This window comes from Lagenorhynchus albirostris, chromosome 5, assembly GCF_949774975.1.
Source record: "Lagenorhynchus albirostris chromosome 5, mLagAlb1.1, whole genome shotgun sequence".
Classification (NCBI taxonomy): domain Eukaryota; kingdom Metazoa; phylum Chordata; class Mammalia; order Artiodactyla; family Delphinidae; genus Lagenorhynchus; species Lagenorhynchus albirostris.
In genome coordinates this window covers 9110796-9132801 of record NC_083099.1, presented here as the reverse complement: position 1 = coordinate 9132801, position 22006 = coordinate 9110796, and the positions used below count along the sequence as shown (strand labels likewise).

The window sequence follows — 22006 nt, the reverse complement described above, 5'->3', positions numbered from 1 at the left end:
TAATTCACGCAAGGGGCTTGGCGCACAGTAACAGTATGATGAATGTCAGCTGTTATTATTTTTATTATTTTGTCATTATCACAAAGATAATGCAAAGGAATGTGAGATATCTAGGGAGATAATGAAAATAATTCAGCTACCACATCCCAACCTGAACCCACTATCTTCCTCCCACAAACGAGGCTCTGCCTATATATACTCAATTAACAGCATCACCACTCACCCAGTCACCTGGGCTGAAAGGCTGTGATTTGAAGTATAAATTGGTATATACTTTCTGAAGCGCAAGGTGGAAATGTTTGAATGTAGAAATGACTAGCAATTTCCTTTAAAACACAAATGCCTTTTCTGATCCAATAATTCTACTTCTGAGAATTAATCATAAGGAAATAATAAAGATGTATACAAATATTTAACCATAATAATGTTCACATTAGCATTATCTGTGACAGCAAAAGTTGAATACAACTTGAATATACCTCAATAGGGAATTAACAGGTGGGTATAGCATATGAATGAACGAAAGGCATATATATACACACACATGTGCACGCACGTATATGTGTATACATATGTGATATGTATACATACATGCATACACATACACGTATGTGTGTATGCAAAGAACATAAATCAGGTTATCGCTACTTAATTAGGATTATGGTTAGTTCTTTCCTCCTTTATGCTTGCATTAAATTTTTTTTTTCTAGTTTGGCTAGTACTGTTTTTTAATAATAAAAAAAAACAGCAAATGGCTTCAATTTAAAAATATGACTTTTCTTCTTTGCTTCCTCCATAAGCGAACAATCACGAATTCCTGTCAATTCTACTCCTTCAGAAGGTGTCTTGAATTTGTTCCTTCTTTTCCATTCCTACTGCTCTGGTTCAGGCCCTCAGCATTTCTTCCACGAACTAAGGCTGATGGGTTTCTTTATTCCAATCCACCCCCATCTCTGTTACCTGAGTTACATTTATCATAAACAAATGTCAATGCAAAGAGCCCCCTGAACAGCATACTCCACACTTTCCTTCACCCAAGGGGCTTGGAGACGCTTTAAGGCTCACACTTGAATGAGTGAGTGTAAAAATATAGCAAAAGATTTCCTGCAACACTGAAGCAGCAGTAAGCTGGGGGATCAGAGGAAAATACAAAAACGGCACAGTCTGGGACATTTAGTTAGTGGCAAAAAACTGTATACACCTCTACAATTCCTGAGGGCATTGTGTATTGTAGCAAAGTCCAACAACTTACATTCATAATAACGTTGCATTTCAAAGGAATAAGATTCAAAGCGAGCTGAGCCTAGTAGGTGTAAGAGGCAGAGAAGCACTATTAAAGGCTTCTATCAAAGGCAAATACACTAGACTGTTTAAAGCAGAAGCTTCCTGGGAAACTTACCTTTTCCCAAATCCCCTGACCCAATAAATATGTGCTTATACTGTAATATTATGAAGCAAATTTCTTATCATGTTGCATTCTTAGGTCACTATGAAAAATTTACAATATTTATTCTTCTCTTCAAAGTTATGATGATCACTAAGAAAAACTGTTGCTGAATATCTGTATATGCCATGTGCAAAAAAAAAACTATAAAAATATGAACCTATAAAATGAATAATTTTTAGGTTATGATTGCCTCGATACACTGGTTTGTCTGCTGACAAAAATAATCTATTGTCAGTTTAATTTAAACAAATATTTCTGCCACTGCATTTTTAATTGATTTATATAAAACTTTTCAATATTGCAGATATCTCCTCAGATGAGCTATACTTTCCATTATGCATATTGAGGGGCTGGGAATTAAAAATTTAAATCTTCCCTCTATGATATTCTAGGAGAGATAACAAAAGAATTTTTAAAACCAGGGGAAGGCAATTCGGGATTGTAAAAGTTATGGGACTCATATCTTAGAAGAACAATCAAACGGGCAGGGTCATTACAAGCTCCCAAGTTGCTTATGATTTTGCTGATAAAGTAACACCCATTTTGTGGCCAAAAACCTCATCATTTTACCCATTATGCAAACCGACTCATCAGAAGTCGGCTTAATTGAGGGACTCAAATTTTGGGATTCACAAGTAGGCTTTAAAAAAAGAAAGCGTAAATATTTCTAGAAGCACCGTGGGGGTCCCAGTGATAATGGCCAGGTTAGACATTTACCAATGAAAGGAGACAAGGGAGGCTGGGTCACTCAGGCCAGCAGCTGCACCTCACAACCACTGGTCCTGTGTTACAGTGGGGAGAGCAAGTCCAGAGAGGGGCCCGGGGCAGAAGGACAGGGGTGGAGACTGGCCCTATCTTGTCTTTCTGAGAACAGGGTCCCCCGCTGGGACTACCTGAGGAATGTGCCCACTTTTGTGAGGGCAAAATTGTGATCAGATGAATTTGCTTCTGAATCATTCCACCCTTCTACAAAAAACTAGAAAGCACCATCTACGTGCCATCTACTGTGAGGCTAAGAGATGCGGGGACAGACGTAAGAGGGAATTATTTCTCCCAGCCACTGACTGTCCAGTGAGGTAAGAAAGATTGAACTTCATGTGTAAGCTGATAGCAAAGGTGTAGCTTAACTGGCAAAAAGTTTCTAGCCTAAGGGCAAAGGTACTCTCTCCTCGAATTCCAGCACTATATGCGGGGGCATCAGAACGCTGGAGCAAGGTTGCCTGTAAGGTTTTTGTTGTTGTTTGCAATGTCATTGCAATGGTCATCATAAACCCTGCTTACATGCTCTGGAGTGAAGGGCACTTGAAAAATAAGCATCGAAAAAGTAATAACAAATAACAATTCTTTCCCGGGCAAATTCAAGAATTCCTCAGCTAGCATGTTAAAAAAACATATAATTTTTTTCTTCCAACACGCAACTTATCTAATCATTGGTCTCATCTCTTTTGCGCCATGGACCCTCCTGGCAGTCTGGTAAAGCCCACTGTTTTCAGAACAATGTTTTTATGTGCCTGAAATAAAATGCATAAAATTACGAAGAAAACCAACTGTACTGAAATACAGTCATCCAAACTGTATCATACAGTAATGTATGTGCTTCTTTATTAACGTACCAAGTAGCAAGATCTAGGAAGAGATCTAATAACTACCGTAATTTCAGAGGGATGAGCAAAAATAGTATTTTGAGATATCTGCAATAAAAATGTGATATGAAAATATTTGTGATTTTTTTTTTTTTTTTTTTTTGGCGCTACGCGGGCCTCTCACTGCTGTGGCCTCTCCCGTTGCGGAGCACAGGCTCCGGACGCGCAGGCTCAGCGGCCATGGCTCACGGGCCCAGCCACTCCGCGCCACGCGGGATCCTCCTGGACCGGGGCACGAACCCGCATCCCCTGCATCGGCAGGCGGACCCCCAACCACTGCGCCACCAGGGAAGCCCAATATTTGTGATTTTTATTGGTGACAAATTCATAGGTATTGCTAATACTACTGTGACTTGTTGCCTATGTTGATAATTAAATAAAATGTCAAATTTCAGTAAGACATTAGTGAAAATAAAGTTTTTTTATTCTATTCCAGTTCATGCATGGACCCCCTGGGGGAAGATGGGACAGAGGTTAAGAACTCCTGAAGAGGGTGCCCCCTCCAATATATATGTGTCTGTATACATACATAGATACATACACGTATATATTTCAAATATTATTCCAGAACTATCTTGTATAAGCTCCTAGTAGATTACAAAACTTAGGTATTTATAAGTTCTTGGAACAGATCTGCTTATCATGTTTGTTTGTTTATTTGTTTTTTGCCACTAAAGGACCATGCCTCTTAGAGATGGGTTGGAGGCAAAGAGTTAATCACTAGTTAATGGTTCCTCCCAGACTGCGTCCTGAGGAGGCCCAGCTTCCCACCAGGGGTGTTTCAGCAGTGCTGTACGTAGGGTGGGGTGTTGATGAGCACACTCTGCCCCCAACCAATCCTCAAGTCAATCAGAATGGGGGAAGACTTTTATCCCATTTACATATTTCAGTTCTGGATGAGCTTTTGTTCATAAAACAGTAGTTTTACAGCTTGAAATTTCCTGATTGACAATTGCACTAGCACATATATATACCTCACTGTTTTTCCCTGGTCCTGTTACAAACTCAGTAAATGGGTTTACCACATCTGAATAAAGAAAGCATCCATACCCTGACTTAGTTAACTGACGTCCTACCACCCCAAGAACTATAAAGGTAAGCAAGATTAGTAGAGTATCCTTTGAGAAATGTCTGGATGTGCCAGGAGAGGAACACTATCAATTTTCCAAAGACACCTGGGCTTCCCAAATAGAAGAGGATAAAGTAGCAGGGCAGATACAGGATGGAGGCGGGGAAAGGAATGGAATTAAGGCAGGTCCTTGCTGTTGGGGGGTGGAGGTAGAGGGGGAAGGCTTACAAATCAAACAATGGTTGGTCTTCCCTCTCATCACCTCTTCAAAGAGCAAACGGTCACAAAGGACACGCCTTTAAGATTTGAAAACAGGGCAGAAGGAAGCTAGTCAAAGGATTAAAGAAAGAAAAGAAAGTGAGTAGGAAAGAGGGTAAAGGAAGTGGGGATAGGTAGAAAATGAGCACATAGCCATCTCATCACTTTATATTATATATAACGCGATGCTAAGTTTATCCAAAAATATAAACACAATTTTCTGCCTAGAAATTAAGCTTGATGGATAAGGCTTTAGTCCTCATGGTTACCCAGGGTCCAAGTTATTTAGTCTCTTTAATCAAAAATACTACTAAAATAAAATCATTACCCATTAGGCTATTACCCTTCCCCCAATCTCCAAACACACAAGCAAAAATTAATTGCAAGCCCGGAAGAAAGAAGGCAATTTAGACAGGAACAGCTTGGCATGGACTGAGCTGGATTTCCTAATAGCATTTGTCTGTTTGTGAATGTATATTTTATTTATAGCCTTCACTTTCTTGACCGTATTGAAAGTAATTTATTTTTACCTAATCTGCATTGCATTTAAACCACCAAATACTCCATCAATGAACCAGCCAAGTAACACCCTGACAAGTAGCCCAGTGTTGGTACCAGGAGTAAAATGGGTAAACATTTAAAGGACACACTTGGGGACGGGCACTCCTCAGCAGCTATTACACGCTTGCTACAGGTACCAAATGACAAACTGCAAATATGGGCTTCAAGATATTCCTTCACATCAGCAGCCATTCCCTGCTTCTTCCTCCTGGTTTACTCTCCATTTCACGAACCTCTGATTTCTCACGGACTGAGTCTATTTTTTCCTCTTTGATGTGCTATCCTGCCTCTGAAGAACTTGCATTAATCCCCCAAAATGAGAAGTTAAAGGTGGACTTTCAGGCATCAGTTAAAAACCCAAAAAAGACATGTTAAAGGGGGAAACTCTTTAGCGATCTCTAGGTCATATGGTGTTGGCAACCACTACCTCACCAATAGTAAGCCAAGCCCACGCCCAACTGAATGCAGCTCACCTCCTCTCTATAGTGTCCTGACTTTGCTAGGTCCCTGATGAGAGAGGGGGAGCTTCCAGTTTTCTAGCAACAAGTCGCAGATGAGATCACTATCAATCTTGAGCTCATCTCACACTGTGTAATATGGAGTTCATACCCTGGATTGCAAACAATCAGTTCTCCTCACTATATGCCACTCGTAAATAACCCTTTTGGGCTACAGACCTCAAAATAGCGCTTTGTCCCCACAAACTAAGCCCTTCCATTATTCAAAACCTTGCCTCCTTTGTGACTCATTCCCAGACTAACACACCTGTCAGCAGGACCTTCCGTCAAAATAGCATCCTTTTTCACACTTCTGCACCTGTTTCAGCAACAAACTCACAGAACCTGGAACTGCCTGGGACATTACAGAGTCCGACCCGATCTATGTCACCTTCCTGAAGGGAAAGTTAGAAGCCTGAAAGGTCAAGCAACTTGCCCAGGGAAATCCACAACATGGTAGACAGGAAATTGGGACCCCCACCCCCCACTCTTTGCCAATCCTCAATGCTTTCTCTGAAAGATGCAGTTTATGTACAAGTTGTTATATAAACCACGTGTGACTTTATGGACAATCCTATTTCTCACGTAGATAATCAGGAACCATGCCCTCCCCTTCCTTTCAGCTTGGAATAAAAATGTGAGCTACACTAACAGACGATATTGATGACTTCGACAATGCTGATGAAAAATGCAGACAGTGGGTCCAAAAGAAAAGAGCAGAAAGTATTCAAAGAAACTAATTCTCCTTCCTGTACATTTTCCTAAGGATCTGAGAGCAGTGGAGAAGAGCGACTGCAGAGTGGCTGAAAAAGGTGGACTGAGCTGAAAGGCAGGATCAAGTTTATAAATTCCTTTTCAACCGAATCTTCACCGGCACTTGCTAACAGATTACATGAAAACTGTCCTTTCGTTAGACGGGGACCCAGCAGGGTCCATAAAGAAAATTACAATATTTTCCTTGAATAATGAGATTCTTGTAGTCTCATTAAATTTAATGGAAAGACATGCTCTTCCCTCATACTCAAAATATTGAATATTCTCAAACTTCACACATACCCCAGCATCCCTAAACAGCAATTCTTTTTTTTTTTTTTTGGTTCGCTTTCATCTTTCCTTTTGTATCTACAGGTGTGCTTAGACACAAAGATAATCCTAACACATGAAAACTAAAGTTTGCAAATGTGGAAAGCTAGGGATGATTTTTCAGGTTATAAATGAAATCTTTCACTTGCAAAAATAACAAGGCAAGTTTCCTTTAAGTGGCGAGTGTTACCAATGACTGCAAAGTGTGATTCAATTTGCATGCTGACTAACCTATCTTGAAGTAGCTATGCAAAATCTTCAGGGTCATTAAAGCAAGGGCAGGAGCAATGAAGTCATAAGCTGTACTTTTTTTTAACCTCTACTTTTCTTATTTCTTGGACTCATTCCCATACAACTATATGTATCAAACCTCTTCTTGGGAATCCTAAATAAAAAGTGACAGCAAGCCATTGTGGGTGGATCTCACTGATTAGTAATGGGTGCTTTCACTTCTGTGCTAAGAAGGATTCTGAGGTTATATCTGTACGCAACAGTGATGTGACAGGTAATGTGAGGCTTGAATCAAATCTTCCACAATTACTGTACCTTGCAAAATGATTATAAAGGTAGATTAAGACTGTTCGAAGAAACTGACCTAATAATTTGGTATTAACCATGTAAACTGCTTAGCAGCTGAGATGAAAGAGGGATTCTAACTAAAATGAAAATACCTTCTTTTCCGTTAAAGTGATATTAGGCCAGAAGAAAATATGAATAGGCAGAAAAATGCTAAATTTCAAAGTTGGAAGATATTATGGAGCAAACACTAAGCAAACAGGGAAAAATTGGGAAGTTTTTTTTTTAATGTGAGGAAATAAGGAAGAGGGAAAAATGGTTAAGGAAAGGAAATAAAGGGGGAAAATCTGCTATTCTATGGGGAATGGTACCTCTTATCAGTAATAGGAATCACCATAGAACTTTAGGAAGCTTCCAAACGAGGCTCATAACTTTAGTAGTAAAACAAAAATAAAGATAAAAAGAGAGAGTGTATTTTATTTGGCATTAAAAGACACTTAATTATCTTGATCTATGTTTTAAATGTTCTCTAAAGTGGATGGTTGCAAGCTTTCTTTAGAGGTACGATTCTAAATCACCAATGATCCTGTTCCTTTCTCCTCTCTTAATTTTAGTTTTCCACCAGCTTATTTGCCTTCTTATGGCTCCAATACTTTAATTTTCTTATGGGTGAATTCTTCTGAGACTGGTGATAACTTTGGCCTTATATGGTTACCCTGCACCTGCACTTTCTGCCAGGTTAACTCCGCTATTTCTGCAGCAACAGAATTAACTGGTTTTCAACTCTACCTTTCAAACTGATTCTGCAAATTAACACAACTCTCTAGGAAATAAATTTTTTGATTGGGTCCATTTTTGTTTTGGGATTGTCTGGGATATGACCAGCACGCCTAAACTAACAACTTTTCATTAACAAAAATAAGGGAAACCGTCCATTAAAAAACTGCATATGCCCACTGTAGAAATTCTTTCAAAATTTATGTTCAAATAAAAGGCTTAACACTGACAAAATAAAAAAGGCAGAGACTCCAAGGATATTATCCCTCCCATACAAAAAAAAAAAAAAAAAGAGAGAGAGAGAGTGAGAGAAAAGAAAAATTGTACCAAAAAAAGGAAACGGAGAGTACCATCTTTTTCCCATTCGAGTTTTGGCAAAAGTGAAAACATGGAATTTGATGATGGTTTTGATAAAATCACCTGGAAAAAAACTAGGCAACTTCTCCATTTTTCTAGACACTTCATTCCATTGCATTTTATTTTTATTTAAGCACATCTCCAACACACACACATACAGACCCCAACTCTGAAAAAAAAAAAAGGGCCTGAAATTTTAGTTACACCACATGTGGTTTTCATTTGTGAAAAATGAACAAGCTGTTTGTGGTTAAACTGTCTAATCGCCTGTTATCAATCTAGCGCTGCATTCAAGATTTACAGGACCCATCAGCTTCTGTGCTACATTAGCTGTAAATTGGGGGCGGGGGGGGGGAGGAAGGAAAAGAGGAGGAGGAGAGAGTTTATCCTGAGGAATAATATTTCCAATGCAGCCACACTCGCACTACATCTGGTTGTGCTGGTAGCGGCAGTTAAATTGAAATATTTCACAGCGTGTGTCAGAAACATGCAGAATGGTAATTATGACAGATCTGATTAAGCCCGAGTGCCACAAGCTCCCTGGCCAGCGCCGGTTGTGCAGGTGTGACCTTGTGCGTGCCTGCGTGTGTAAATAAAATTAATTACAAGCGAGAGGGTGAAGGCTTCGGTGACATCACAAAGCGGAGGAACTCCCAAGGGGGAGACCTAATGGAATATTTTCCCTCAGTCTAATAATACAGTTCATATTGACTTGAGGTAATTAGTGGGATCATTAAAGCAGTTTTCCCGGCGTATTTGGCTGCCTGATCAGATTAGTGAAAATGTTCTTCAGAACAAGCCCTGTGTGGTCTGCCAGAGAAGAGGAAATAAAAAGCAACAAAGCATATTTTGGAATGATAAGCAGCGCTGGACTTGTACTCTAGCAAAAAAAAAAAAAAAAAAAAAAAAAATCTCCACTTCTCTCTGGAGCCTACAGATCTAACTTCCTGTCCATCTTCATTCTGCTATTCAACTTGTGTATTCCTAGACACACTCTCAACTATTCCTTTCGTTTCCCCTCTCTCTGCTAAATCTGACTGCTCCATCATGACGAGCCAGCCCAACTCCCTAACAAATCTCTTTTAAACAAGGCAATTTGAAAATTGGGGGAAAGGCTCTTCCAGGACTGCCTTACTGACTATATGGGGCCACTGGGAGAGGCCAAAAAAAAAAAAGCCCAAGGGAAGGAACGCCACTTAAAATTCACCTGCTAAACAAAAGAGTCCTCTCTTTTGTAACATATAACAGAGGTTTAAATATTTCTTCCCCTTTGGATCTCAAAATGGGTTTTGGCGTAGGCTGAAGTTGGGGCAAACATTCTTGACTTGAACAGAACACAGAGCCCTCGTCAAGAAAAGGGCCATTTGTTTGAAACTAGTCTATTGAGCATGCTCTACCTTGCCACCGGAATACGCCAAGCGCTGTCACAGATGGCAGGCTCTGACAGTTCCCATCCGTAGCATCAAGACTCGACAGTTCAGCACAAGATCAGTGACATTCTGTCTCATTAGAACCACGCTAATTATCACAGCTAGTTTCAGGGGAAACCATGTGTTGCAATGGTCAATTTGAAGGAGCCTGTGCATCAACAAACTGGTAATAAGGATCAGACACCTTATTATACGACAGCATGCTGCCTATGATCTGATTTACAGAATCAGAGGCACCGAGGCAGCCGAGGAGGCTGGCGGTTTATGAAACAGTGTGTTTCCACCCAATTCCTGAGGCATACGGGTTGAAAAGGGGATTGTTTTAAAAAAAAAGAAAATTACACAAAAGGCCACTGGAATGGTTGAAGCAAGAAATCAGAGGAGAACAGATTCTCTATGACCAGATAACAGAAGTAGATTAGGTCTTAGAAAAGGGACAACTTCATCAATTTAGCAATTGTACGGCAACGCCTTCAGCAGACTGGAGCTTATATTTTTTCAAGGTATTTAATGACAAATTATAAAGTGGCTATATTTCTATTAATCTCTAAAATACATATATATTATATATATATAAAATATACATATATATCTTATATTTATATGATATATAAATATATTTATTTAATTTATTTATATCTATTTGTTTTATGTATTTATATTTATATAAATATATATATTTATAAATAAAACATTTTTAATATGTATATTTTATATATATAAATGGGTGGTCTATGATTTAGTTGTGTCATTTTGTCACGCAAAAGAACTGCATGTGCAAAAGCATAACAACTACAGTTATAAAAATGAATAATCTCAAAGGTTACTTTTTAAGGTGCAGGTCTTGCAAGGCCCAAAAATTCTACATCAGATTCCTATTACCAACATAAGTTCTTCCATCCCTCTTTTAGTACCTTTCACTGATGTGAAAGTTTAACAGTGCAGTTTCTTCCAGAGCTATTTTTCTACTGTCATTTTGCATAAATGCATTTTTAGAGCTCATTCATTTCACGGGGCTTTTATTTTCATTTCTCATATGAGGGAAAAAGAAGATAAAGCTAAAATAAAACCTACCTTTACTACCCAAACCATAAAAGACAACTGTTGAGACTTCTGAGAAACACTTTGTCTTTTCACTTGGTAGTTTGTGAAAGAACGAAATCAGTGTTATAATTATGTGTGAAGTTTAACTGAATGACATTCCGTTTTGAAATTCATTCCTACTTAAGAGTTAAAACCAGAAAGAGAAAGACAAATACCGTATCCTAACTCATATATATGGAATTTAAGGGAAAAAAAATGTTATAAAGAACCTAGGAGTAAGACAGGAATAAAGACACAGACCTACCAGAGAATGGACTTGAGGATATGGGGAGGGGGAAGGGTAAGCTGGGACAAAGCAAGAGAGTGGCATGGACATATATATACACTACCAAAGGCAAGGTAGATAGCTAGTGGGAAGCAGCCGCATAGCACAGGGAGATCAGCTCGGTGCTTATGACCACCTAGAGGGGTGGGATAGGGAGGGTGGGAGGGAGGGAGACGCAAGAGGGAAGAGATATGGGAACATATGTATATGTATAACTGATTCACTTTGTTATAAAGCAGAAACTAACACACCATTGTAAACCAATTATACTCCAATAAAGATGTAAAAAAAAAACAAACCCATGGATTTGGTCTCTTCCCTACTCCCATTTTGTAGATACCGGATCCTGTCCTGAAGAACTTTAACTCTTCAATTGTCAAAGATGATTATAGAAGGGCTTCCAAAAAGAGGAACTTTCATAGGATATTATGAGTCCACACTTTTCAACTTATACTACATTTTAGGACAAAAGGTGGCCTTAGATTAAAGCAGACTCTACGAATATGTACTTGCTATACTCATGCTTTAGACTGCATTACACTGGTCTGCTTCCAAGTGGACCACTCCTGGGGTCACCTTCCCGGAACTTCCTCACATGATAATCCTCTTTAGAGAGCTGGCTCAATAGTCACAAACTGCTTCTTTTCAAATCTTGACTAACATTTTCCTATGACATTTTTTGAAAGATGGAGAAACTGGGCTTAATGAGTTATGACTATACTTGTTACAGTGAACTTATTAAATGGGAGAATGAGGAAGATGCATTTATATCACTCTAGTTACCGAATTTTAAATTTTAGAGGAAAACAAATTTTTAAATAATTTGAAGGTGGCAATAAGATAACCAAGAAGTTTCGGTTCGACTTGCTGCAACAGACAATATCAAGTGCCTGGGGGAAAAACACCCCATTACGTGATTTTTTTTTAGCCAAAAATATGATCGGCAAGTACGTGTTCTATTTAATAATTCTGAACCTCCTTGATCAAACCCTAGATTAATTCAAACATATGCTTGTTTTTATAACATAGAAATGTGGAAAGGGCTCAGATTCACAAATTTAGTTTCTTAAAACATCGTATAACACAATCATGTACCTTTAAACAGCTAGATTATGTCAATGTTTACGTATTTAAAGCCATTAATTTCAAAAGTCCTGTTGAGCAACCACTAGAGACATAAAGATAGGTCTACACTGCAGAAAACTAAACCCAACATGGATTCCCAATATTTAGACAGAAGGGATTTTTAGAGATAGCTCCCACAGAACACCTTAAATAGGAGATGGACGGGTCTCCACGTCTTTATCAAGAAGGCAGCACCGGGCCCTCCCCAAATGTAGGTAAACCTGAATACAGGCAGTCCTGAGAAGTACTACACGCTGGGCTGTCTTACTTCTCTTCTCCCTTCAAGCATTCCTTTGGCCTCTTCCTTCTTCCCGGAAGCTGATCCAGGGAAACCTAACCTGTATCTCCCCAGGATCTCCTCCCACCCAGTAAAAAATAAATAGATAAATGGATAAAGTAAAATAAAATAAGGCACTAGATGGAAAATGTATGAAGAGGCAGTTCTCGCCTTAGATGCTGGCTGAAGGCAACTCTATTAGCCCAAGAGAAGGGGCTCTGAGGACACGATGTAAAGATCTTCCCACAGGCTGCTAGAAAAGCATGTGACACCAGAAATAACCGGAACCGTGACTCGCAAATCTGCAGGGGCCTCCTGTGGATCTGAAACAGGAGGCTACACAGGTGAAATCGTGTTGCAGTGAAGTCTGTTATGTGAACATTCCAAAAAAATGAATCAGCACAGGGCTTCAAAGTGTAGTTTCCGTGAAGTGTAATTTGATGCTAACAAAATAAAAGATGGCTTCGCTGACATGCTAGAATACAGAATGCAGTCATGGTGCCGTGATTTTTTTTTCATGGATTTTATCACTGTAGATTCCTATAACCAGCAATAAAAATGACATTCTTAGCCCTATTTCTACCTCTAATGATTTGTGACATATCCTGTCTTACTCGTATTTAAGGCATTCCCATCACCATTTAAGAATTACCAAATCTGAAGATGCTTTTTTCTTTTTTTTACCTACAAGCCCAAAGAGCACTAAAGCTTTCTTCTTTCTCCTTCACTCTCCCCTCTCTCTCCCATCCTAGAGGTCTTGAATCTCAATGACAAAAGTGTCTGAAAAGTAGATGGAAGAAAGCAAAAGGCTTCGAATTATTTGGTCTCTTCTACTGGTCGTGCTATCTTCACAGAGGCAGAAATTCTTTTTCTAGTGCAAAAAACCACACCTATCAAGCAGTCGAAGTTGTTGCAGCCAAAGAGTCCAGTAACTACAGGACTGGTAGGTAGAGACTGCAAAAGATTCTATTGAAAAGCATGTTCAGTCAAATAGAATTTCCATCATCTAGCTGCTTTACCCAAAAGAAATACCCTGTTCAATAACGCACTAGAGAGAAATCATTTTCTAAACGCAAGTGGGGATGCAGCCGCTCTGGAAAAGCCCTTTATTCTGACTGCATTACTGTATCTGCGAGCTCCACCTCTGCAAACATGAAAATCAATGTAACAATTCGATGTACAAGTCAAGGCCTACGGCACTGCTAATGTCCCCTTGCTGGACATACACCTTAAGTCTCAGAGGTCTCAGGAGGTTTGCTGTGGAATAAAATTAGATTCCAACATCTGCCACCATTAAGGAAAAAATTCCATTTCCGTCTCCCATATGAAAACACTATAACCACTGAACAGTAACTGAACCTTGATACCGTAATGGCTATTACCCAAATCAACTATTTTTTTTTAAACAGTAAAATTAGCGAATTCTGCTCTCATAATTATTTGAATGTTATCAGACTAAATGTTTGATAAAATTCTAATACGATTCACTTGGAAAAAAGGCTGCTTGTTTGAATACCCACAGTATACAGTGTATTCATTTGTAGCGATTCACATTGTGTTTAAAGCATATCATCTTTTTAAAGTCTGCATTAGCCTGCTTTCCTACCTAAGCACAAAAAGTAGCCTACCTTCAGTTTGCAGTTGCATACTTTACCCAGACATTGCTATTAACGTTAAAAACAATCTCATTTCTATTACTCAGCGAAAAGAAAGTATAATACATGTGAAATGGTGGGATCTGAAAAGTTGGTTTCTTTTCCTGAAAATACTTTGTGCATTAGTCATTGCAGACCACAGCTACACATGTCTGGTTCCACCACATTCTGGGGCTGTACTATCTTTTCAAAATAATCCTGCTCTCTGCCATTCAGGGGATTTACCTAAAGCTTTACTTTGTAAAATAAAAAGTATCTGAGATACAAAAATAGATAATAAATAAGTCACTCTGTGTGCAGGTCCGAGTCTTTTGCTTAGCACATTGTAAGACATTATCTATCTGTGTTACAGTGCTGTAAATCTAAAAGCTCTTCTGCATGCATGACAGCATGGGAGCTCCTCCCATGTTAAAAGAAATCTTGGGTTCAAAAAGGTTAAATCATTTCCCAATACCAGAAGAGCAGTGACTCAGCCTGGACCATAGCATCCTTTGAGTCCTCCACCATGTACCCTTCCCTACACCCCAACCCCAAACAGACGTGAAAAAGCTTGGCTTCTAAGGGCCCTATGTTGGCAAGAATCCATATTCCATGAATATGTCAGTGAAGAAAGGAAAGCCCCTCCCATTCCACTATCAATTAGTCCAGCATCCTTAATTCCTCTTTCCTTTGGTTCTGATGCTGCCTGGAACCCTGAGGAGACACTAAAATAGTGATGCTGAGATGCAGAATTTGGGGTTGGCTCTCCTACTTTTTAGTCAAGTAACCCTCGTGTAAAATGAGGAAATCAATGTTACAGCCCACAGGGTTACTGAGAACTAAATGCAGATAATATATAATGCAGGATGGGGTCTAGCACAAAAAAGGTAGTGAATGTTAGGCCAACATAGAGAATCAGGGCGAGATACAGAAGCAGATAGGGCTGGACCAGTTGAGATAAAATGGCTCCAGCACACTGTACACGTGTTTCATTTGGGAGGACCTCTGCCCATGCTGACAAGCCTTGGCACCTATCTCCAAGGCATAAACAACTCTTGCGCAAGTTAAGAATTCTGACCATAAGAAAGGTACGTTGGATTTGAAGATTTTTTTTTTTTTTTTTGGTTTTGGTTTGTTTTCTAGTTTTTCTATTTCCTTCACAAAAAACCATGGCAGGTGAACAGAACTTAAGTCAATGGACTACCTGCCCTTGTTAAGTTAGATCTCTTCTCTTAGGGATATATACAGTTTTTGGACTTATTTTTCAGTAATCATCAACTTTTAGATTTTCATAAAGAGGGCAGTGCTAACATCTAAACTGAACAGCTAAGAGAAAGCTACAGAAATGCTTTTTAACGAAGTTCCAGCAAATTAGTAGTTAGGAATAACTATGTGAGGGAATGAAAGTTAATGGTCTGCTGGACCCCAGTAGTCTACAATTGGCCCCCTGGAATCTCTTTCAACCAGTAATGAGGAGATGAGCTGGCAGCTTTGGGGGTTCTGGGGAACACACCATCATGGCAGATACACAGATGTTGGCAACTGACATCTTTGAAAGTGACTCACGGGGAGCTTCGTAGGAGAGGAGCCCAAAGAGCAAAGATGTTAAAAAAAACCCTTAGAACATCACTCACATGACATTACCAACCCATTGCTACCACGGTCTGAATAGCTTCAAAATCAGTACTCAGCCCAGGAGGGGAGAATTGTGGATATCATTTAAAAGAAAGAAAGAATGAAGGTAGCAAAAACGCTGCTAGCCAGAAGGAGCTATGCTCTCGTCAGAAAGGAGAGGGAGGGTGGTGGTGATTATATGACAGCTGCCAACTTACCCAAAAGTTTTAATATTCTATTTTTGTTTGTTGGTTTTAAGGCTGCCCCTTATCACAATAATGCATGTTTAGTTTCTCTGTTTATCTATTCTGGAGATTGGGGGAAAGTGTTTGGCCTTGTAAGAAGACAGTCTGTTATTCTTGATAATTTAATTGGAAAGGTCAGAAGAGATGCAGAATCAGAAAGAAAAGCAGGATAAACTATGTTGAAATATGAGATCCTCATCCTAATTAGACTAAATAGCCAAAAGAAGAAGGTGCAGGGTGGGTGGGTGAGGGGCGATGTGCGAACAGGACATTTCTCCTTAATGCCTAGTCTTGGCATGTAAATGAAGACATCTGAAGAAGCACACAGGTTTGAAGCGGCTCTGACATTCTATCATAATTAGAAACATTTCAAGAGCCCTGTAATTTCCAATCAAAATTACAGTAATTTCCGATATACAAGCCATGATTCATGACAGAATTTTACATTCCATGAGAGATTACGGTGGCCTGATGTATGACACGCCGAGTATGGCACTAACATAAACAATTCAGTTTAATGTTTAAACAGCACTTGATGTTTAGAATCTCACAATAAAAGAAACATATTATTGTAGAAATTATCACTTTGACAGTGATTGAAGGGTACGCAGGCATGTGGCCTATAAAGCTATAATTTTTACAGTCCACAGCTTGAGTTTAATCATTTTTATATAACATTTCCAAGATATCCCTTACGTACTTCCAGCCAGCCTATAACTTAAACAAGAACCACCTTTTCTCAAGCAAAACTCCCATCAAGGACCACTATGAATGTTGCTAGAGTGAAATTTCAGAAAAACCTAATAAGGAAAGTACTGTATTGTAAATACCTCACATTGTAAACAGTCTCAGGACTGTATAATTTTATCAGAGGCTGACAGCAGCCAGGCTGTTTTACAAAGGAGGGTTCATTAACGATAATGAAATATATGTGTCTAAAATTTCCCTGATTGCCTCTCAATCTCACTTTGATAGTGTTATCAAATCTTTCTGCAAAGGGGACAAGACTTATACTGGACAAGACCGGTATTCTTCTGGTCCTTTAAAAAGTATTCCCGGCCTTGAACAAGGGTTTGTAGATAACTGTGAGCTTGTTCATGTAGATGACTCTACTTCTGATGAACAGAAATTATCAATATATGACAAAAAGACTGCATTATCTGTCCTTCGTTATGTCTCATAGGGGTCTGTCACTTTTCCCATTCAATTCGATTCATTTATAATTCAAAAGATATAGACAATTTTCCTAATTGTAATTAAATTTGTGTGTCATATATACATATATATATATATAACTAAAATCATTATTTTACAAAGCTCTGTGTGTGTGTGTGTGTGTCACTTGGTTGTAATAAGCACACCTAACAGTTTTAGATGCCTGAGTTGGAACAGAAAAAAAAATACAATGCTCGTAGTAATTTTAGGATAGAAATCAAGGTCACCTAAGTACTAATGAAATAATAATAATTCAAGTTATTTGTTCCATTACAATAGACCAGATGGAGAAACCTCCTATACGTTACAGTACTCTTCTGGAAACAACTATCAACTGACTCAGGGATTTCCTGAGAAATCTGTGGTCTGGACAGTAGATGTTGGAGGAAACACAACCAAGCGTCTCTGTTCCCTGAATCTGAACACTCTGTTTCATCATGAGCTCTGTCAATAATCCTGGAGACCGTGACCTCTCAGGGATGCAAGTTCAACTTGCAAATAGACACCCCTTCGAAGGAACTCTCACAGGCATCGCAGATAAACATCCTCCATGCCTAACAGAGGCTCTTACCTGGCTTTTGGTTGCTGCCACCTTTGCAAACAGAGCTTGGGAAACTTTAGCGCGCTTCATTTCCTGCTGAATCTCGTCGTAAATGGAAGCATTAATGTTCATGGTATTGTTCTCTGGTTTCCCATTCCTCTCAGTGGCAATGGTAGCTGTTTTCACCTACAAAACATTTTGAACATGCCTGTCATTTCCCACTGGCCAAACTGTTTTGAAGCTTCTCAGGCTCGGCATCCAAACTGGATACTGTTGCTCCTTTTACGATCAAGGTGATCAACAATGCGGTCATTCAACATGAGTTCTTAGCTGGATATCAGATTGCTTAAGTTAAGGAAGTCATAGTGTCACAGGTGACTGCAGCTGTAATACGACAGCAACTGCCGGCTGACAACCAGGAATTATAATGCCATAAAGTAAGTTTTCTGGAAAATGCAATAGTTTCAAAGACTTGAAAACCCTAAACTAATTGTTTCCCAATTACCTTCCACGGCAATTCTAACAAAGGAAATTCACAATTAAAATCATAATGCACAGGGCTGTATCTTCTATCTTCACTGGGTACCCGATGCCTAAGAGACAATTGCATCACTAATAGCTATTACATACTACGGCCTTTTTAATTTTAGACTTTTTTTTTAATGCCTTTTCCTCTTACGTTTCATTTAAAAAACCTTCTATAACAAAGCCATTTGCAGAGCTGCACATTTAAATCTTCTATCCATCCATGAAACAGGTAGAGTGCCTTGCTTAATTATCATAAAGGCTGGTTGCATTTTACACATGCATGTCCAAGCTGTTTTGTATAATTATTTCATCATTTCCTGGCACCGCTGTATATAACTCTTTCCTTTTGACTGGTGGAACCAGACAATAAGAAAAAGTTTCACAATATTTAATAGAACATGACTGCAAGTTACACAAAATATATAAACAGTGACTTACAAATATAATCAAAATGTATAATCTTGAGTGAGAAATTAATATAAATGCCTTTGGTAATAATGATAAGCAGATAGCTGCAGAAAAATGCCACAAAATTTAGGGGGAAAATCAACCTCAGAATTTATTGATACCATGATTAATCTTCAAAACTTAAAAACAATCTTTAAAACTTTAAATCTTTAAAATAAAAATTTGATCTTTATTGAGCATTTACAGGAACCAACCAGCCTGGGAAATTCACATATGAACCATGTAGCTGCTTTTTACTGGGAAACTGATGAAAACATAAATGAAAAGTTGTCCAGATGCAGGACCACATTTCTCCTGGCAAAGTGATTCATCAAGGACCACGTTTCTTAGGGTCCTTTACAGAATCCAGGTTTTCCTTCTCTAGAAACTTACCATCTTGGACCATTTCTCTCATCCACTAGGAACAACAGAAAATGAAGCTCACTTTAAGATAAACAAATGATTTTGGGGCACTAAATGACACACCTTCCTAGTCATACAGTAAGTCTTCTAATGTTTATTTCACCCTGCCCCCAAATATTTGGTATCAAAAGAGGGGCAGAGGTTATCCTAAGCCATTTAATTCCCTGCACTTAGAGAGTAAAGCTGAGTCTCCTTTACAACGTGCTTTCTGCCTCGTAACTTCTACCTGGTAAGCAAAATAACTCACCTCTGGAGGATGCAGCTAGACTCTCCCACCTGGACACTACCCTTGGGAGCACGGAAAGGATAATGCTGGGAAACGGTTGGACCACAGGCCCCCAGTGAGGACACAGAAGGTGAGGCAGGACAAGGGACCCACTGGCTGGCCTCACTGGCCTCTCCTAAAGCATAATCCGCAGACAGAAACAGCAAGAGCAGAGGCTGGATTTCAGCCTTCCCCTGCCAGCTCTGCACTCCAGTAAGCAAGGGCACTAACTCACGGAGGCATCTTAAGGACTGGGGGCCACTAGGCACAGACACAGGGCTTTGAAGCAGTAATCTGCTAAACACCACTTTAGGAGCCAGAAGAGTTAATGCATTACCATAAATTGCCTACAAAGTTGCTTTGCTGAGATTTGCAACTTTGCTCTGGGGTGGTCTTGCTTTGAGGCAGAAGGATAGATTTGATCACCACATGGGGTCCCTTTTAATACCTATTTTTTTCACTGCTTAAATGAAAGAGAAAAGAAAAGCCATTTCAATCGCTTTGAACATTGAATGTTATGGAAATGGAGGCATGAAGTTCAGGGCATTGGAAGAAACAGTTCCTTGGTATCATCTGCTTAGCAACAGTTAAGAGGGCAGCCTTTGGAAACTTGGTGTTTCAGTGTGTTTTGAAAATCATTTTCATTCTTTTGTAAAAATGATGTTTAAGAATTTATCTTTGAGGTGGGTTATAATCATTTGTTTCAACCCTGTGATTTTGTTTCTAAAAATTTCTTTGGTTTAATTTTTCTTTTTTTAATAAAGCAACTACAACTTGAACCAAAAAGCAAACATTTTAAATCGTAAAAAAGAAAAATCTCCTAGTAGCCAACACAATCAACAGTTGAAAAGTACTTTTTTCTTTTTTAAAGTACTTTTTAAAAGTTCTTTGTAAAAGTTCTTTCAAAAAAATAAAAAAAGTGAGAGGGCTTCCCTGGTGGCACAATGGTTGAGAGTCCGCCTGCCGATGCAGGGGACGCGGGTTCGTGCCCCGGTCCGGGAAGATCCCACACGCCGTGGAGCAGCTGGGCCCGTGAGCCATGGCCGCTGAGCCTGCGCGTCCGGAGCCTGTGCTCCGCAACGGGAGAGGCCACAACAGTGAGAGGCCCGCGTACCGCAAAAAAAAAAAAAAAAAAAAAAAAGTGAGAGCAACAGCTTTTAAAAATATTAAGAAACTGTATTACTCATTTAAAAAATATTTAGAAAAGCTCTTCCTTATCATCTTGTTGGCTCAGATATGCATCTTATTAGAGATAAGCTATTAGAATTCTGGAACCACATTTTTCTCTAAACACAAGGTATTGCTTAAGGGGAACTGACTTGGACAGCTTTTCAAAAATATGAAAGCTGAAATTTTTCCCCAGGTAAAAATGGAAACAAAAATCTTTTATACCTCACTCTACTAAGTACTATTTTAGCTTAGCTCAAAAAAAATCTTCTTTAATCCTGGTTTAGCTTTTAATATTATATCACACATTAAAATTCATAAAGTAGTTCATTCCAGGCAAAACAAACTACTCTTCAGCTCTTCTCTGCAAATAGCACAGGAGGTAAAATAAATGCAGTTGCTTTCTGAATAGCATTTATCAAGGTAGCGTGTACCACTCCATCATTACGGTGGCGCCAGGGAAGTAGTTAAGAATTGGAGCTTCTGCTATTTACCCTCCCACATGGGGAGAGGGTGTAGCACTAGGGTGTGCTTTTTATTTCACTACAATTGTTCAGTAGAACACAGATTTTCCATGAGAATTTTTTGCTCCTTTACCGCTGCTGAATTCATCAACCCATACTACAAAATGAACTATATACACTACATACGTACTATATATGTACTACATACAGGCTACACAAAATGGACTCTACTGTGGTCCTGACTGGCGTCTGTGCTCTTCCTTGATGCAAGTGGAACTGCCTGCAAGCTCATACTGCACACATGCGTGAGGGCATGCCCATATGCAATTAAAGGTTGATGTAGTTTTAATAATAATTATGATAATAAGAGAGACTCACATTTATCAGTTGTTTATTATGAGCTGGGCCTTGTGTTAACATACATTAACCTGCATAATAGCCCTGAGTAGGTAATGTCACATTACTGCCCCATTTTTAAATTGAGAAGCTAACAAAGAGGTTAAGTAATTTGTCCATGGGGCAAGGCTGAGAACTGAACTTGAGTCTAACACCAATGCTTATCTTAGGAATCACTGCAATACACTCAGGGTATGATGTTATATAGGACTTCTTTATTTGGGAAAATTCTTATTATTTTTTAAGACATGCTGCACCTGTTTTTTGGTGGCCCTTTGCTAAATCTAGCTCATGAATGTCTAATTTTTAGTAGGGGATGGTTTTATCATTAGTTTAAAAAATCTGTGCTATTTTGAGGAATTCCTATTGGTGATAGAAAACAGTCCACATTTTCATACTTTTATATATTAATACTGTTTTGAGTATCACGGTTCTATCTTTTTACACTTTTCTTCCTTTTGTAGAAACCATATTAGTTATTTTCCAGATCTAGACTTTCAAAAGTCCTCTAGCTTTTAAAAGATGACCATTAATGAGAAGTGTTTTCCAAGCACATATGTGATCTTAAAATAAAGCTGGTCAAGGGATTCATAACAAATAAAACTTTTATCAAGTGTGAAGTTCCTGCCCACAACTGAACCTATGTTTCATTATACTA

General features: G+C 38.9%; 1 protein-coding gene across 6 annotated transcripts in view; it reads right to left on the bottom strand.

Moving 5' to 3' along the window:
- Positions 1-22006, bottom strand: part of SATB1 (SATB homeobox 1) — a 79611-nt gene that overhangs the window by 14430 nt on the left and 43175 nt on the right. For all 6 annotated transcript variants that reach the window (XM_060149547.1, XM_060149549.1, XM_060149546.1 and 3 more), the window contains one exon: positions 17689-17844. In XM_060149547.1, coding sequence (XP_060005530.1) covers positions 17689-17844 — 156 coding nt within the window. The remainder of the gene's footprint in view (positions 1-17688; positions 17845-22006) is intronic.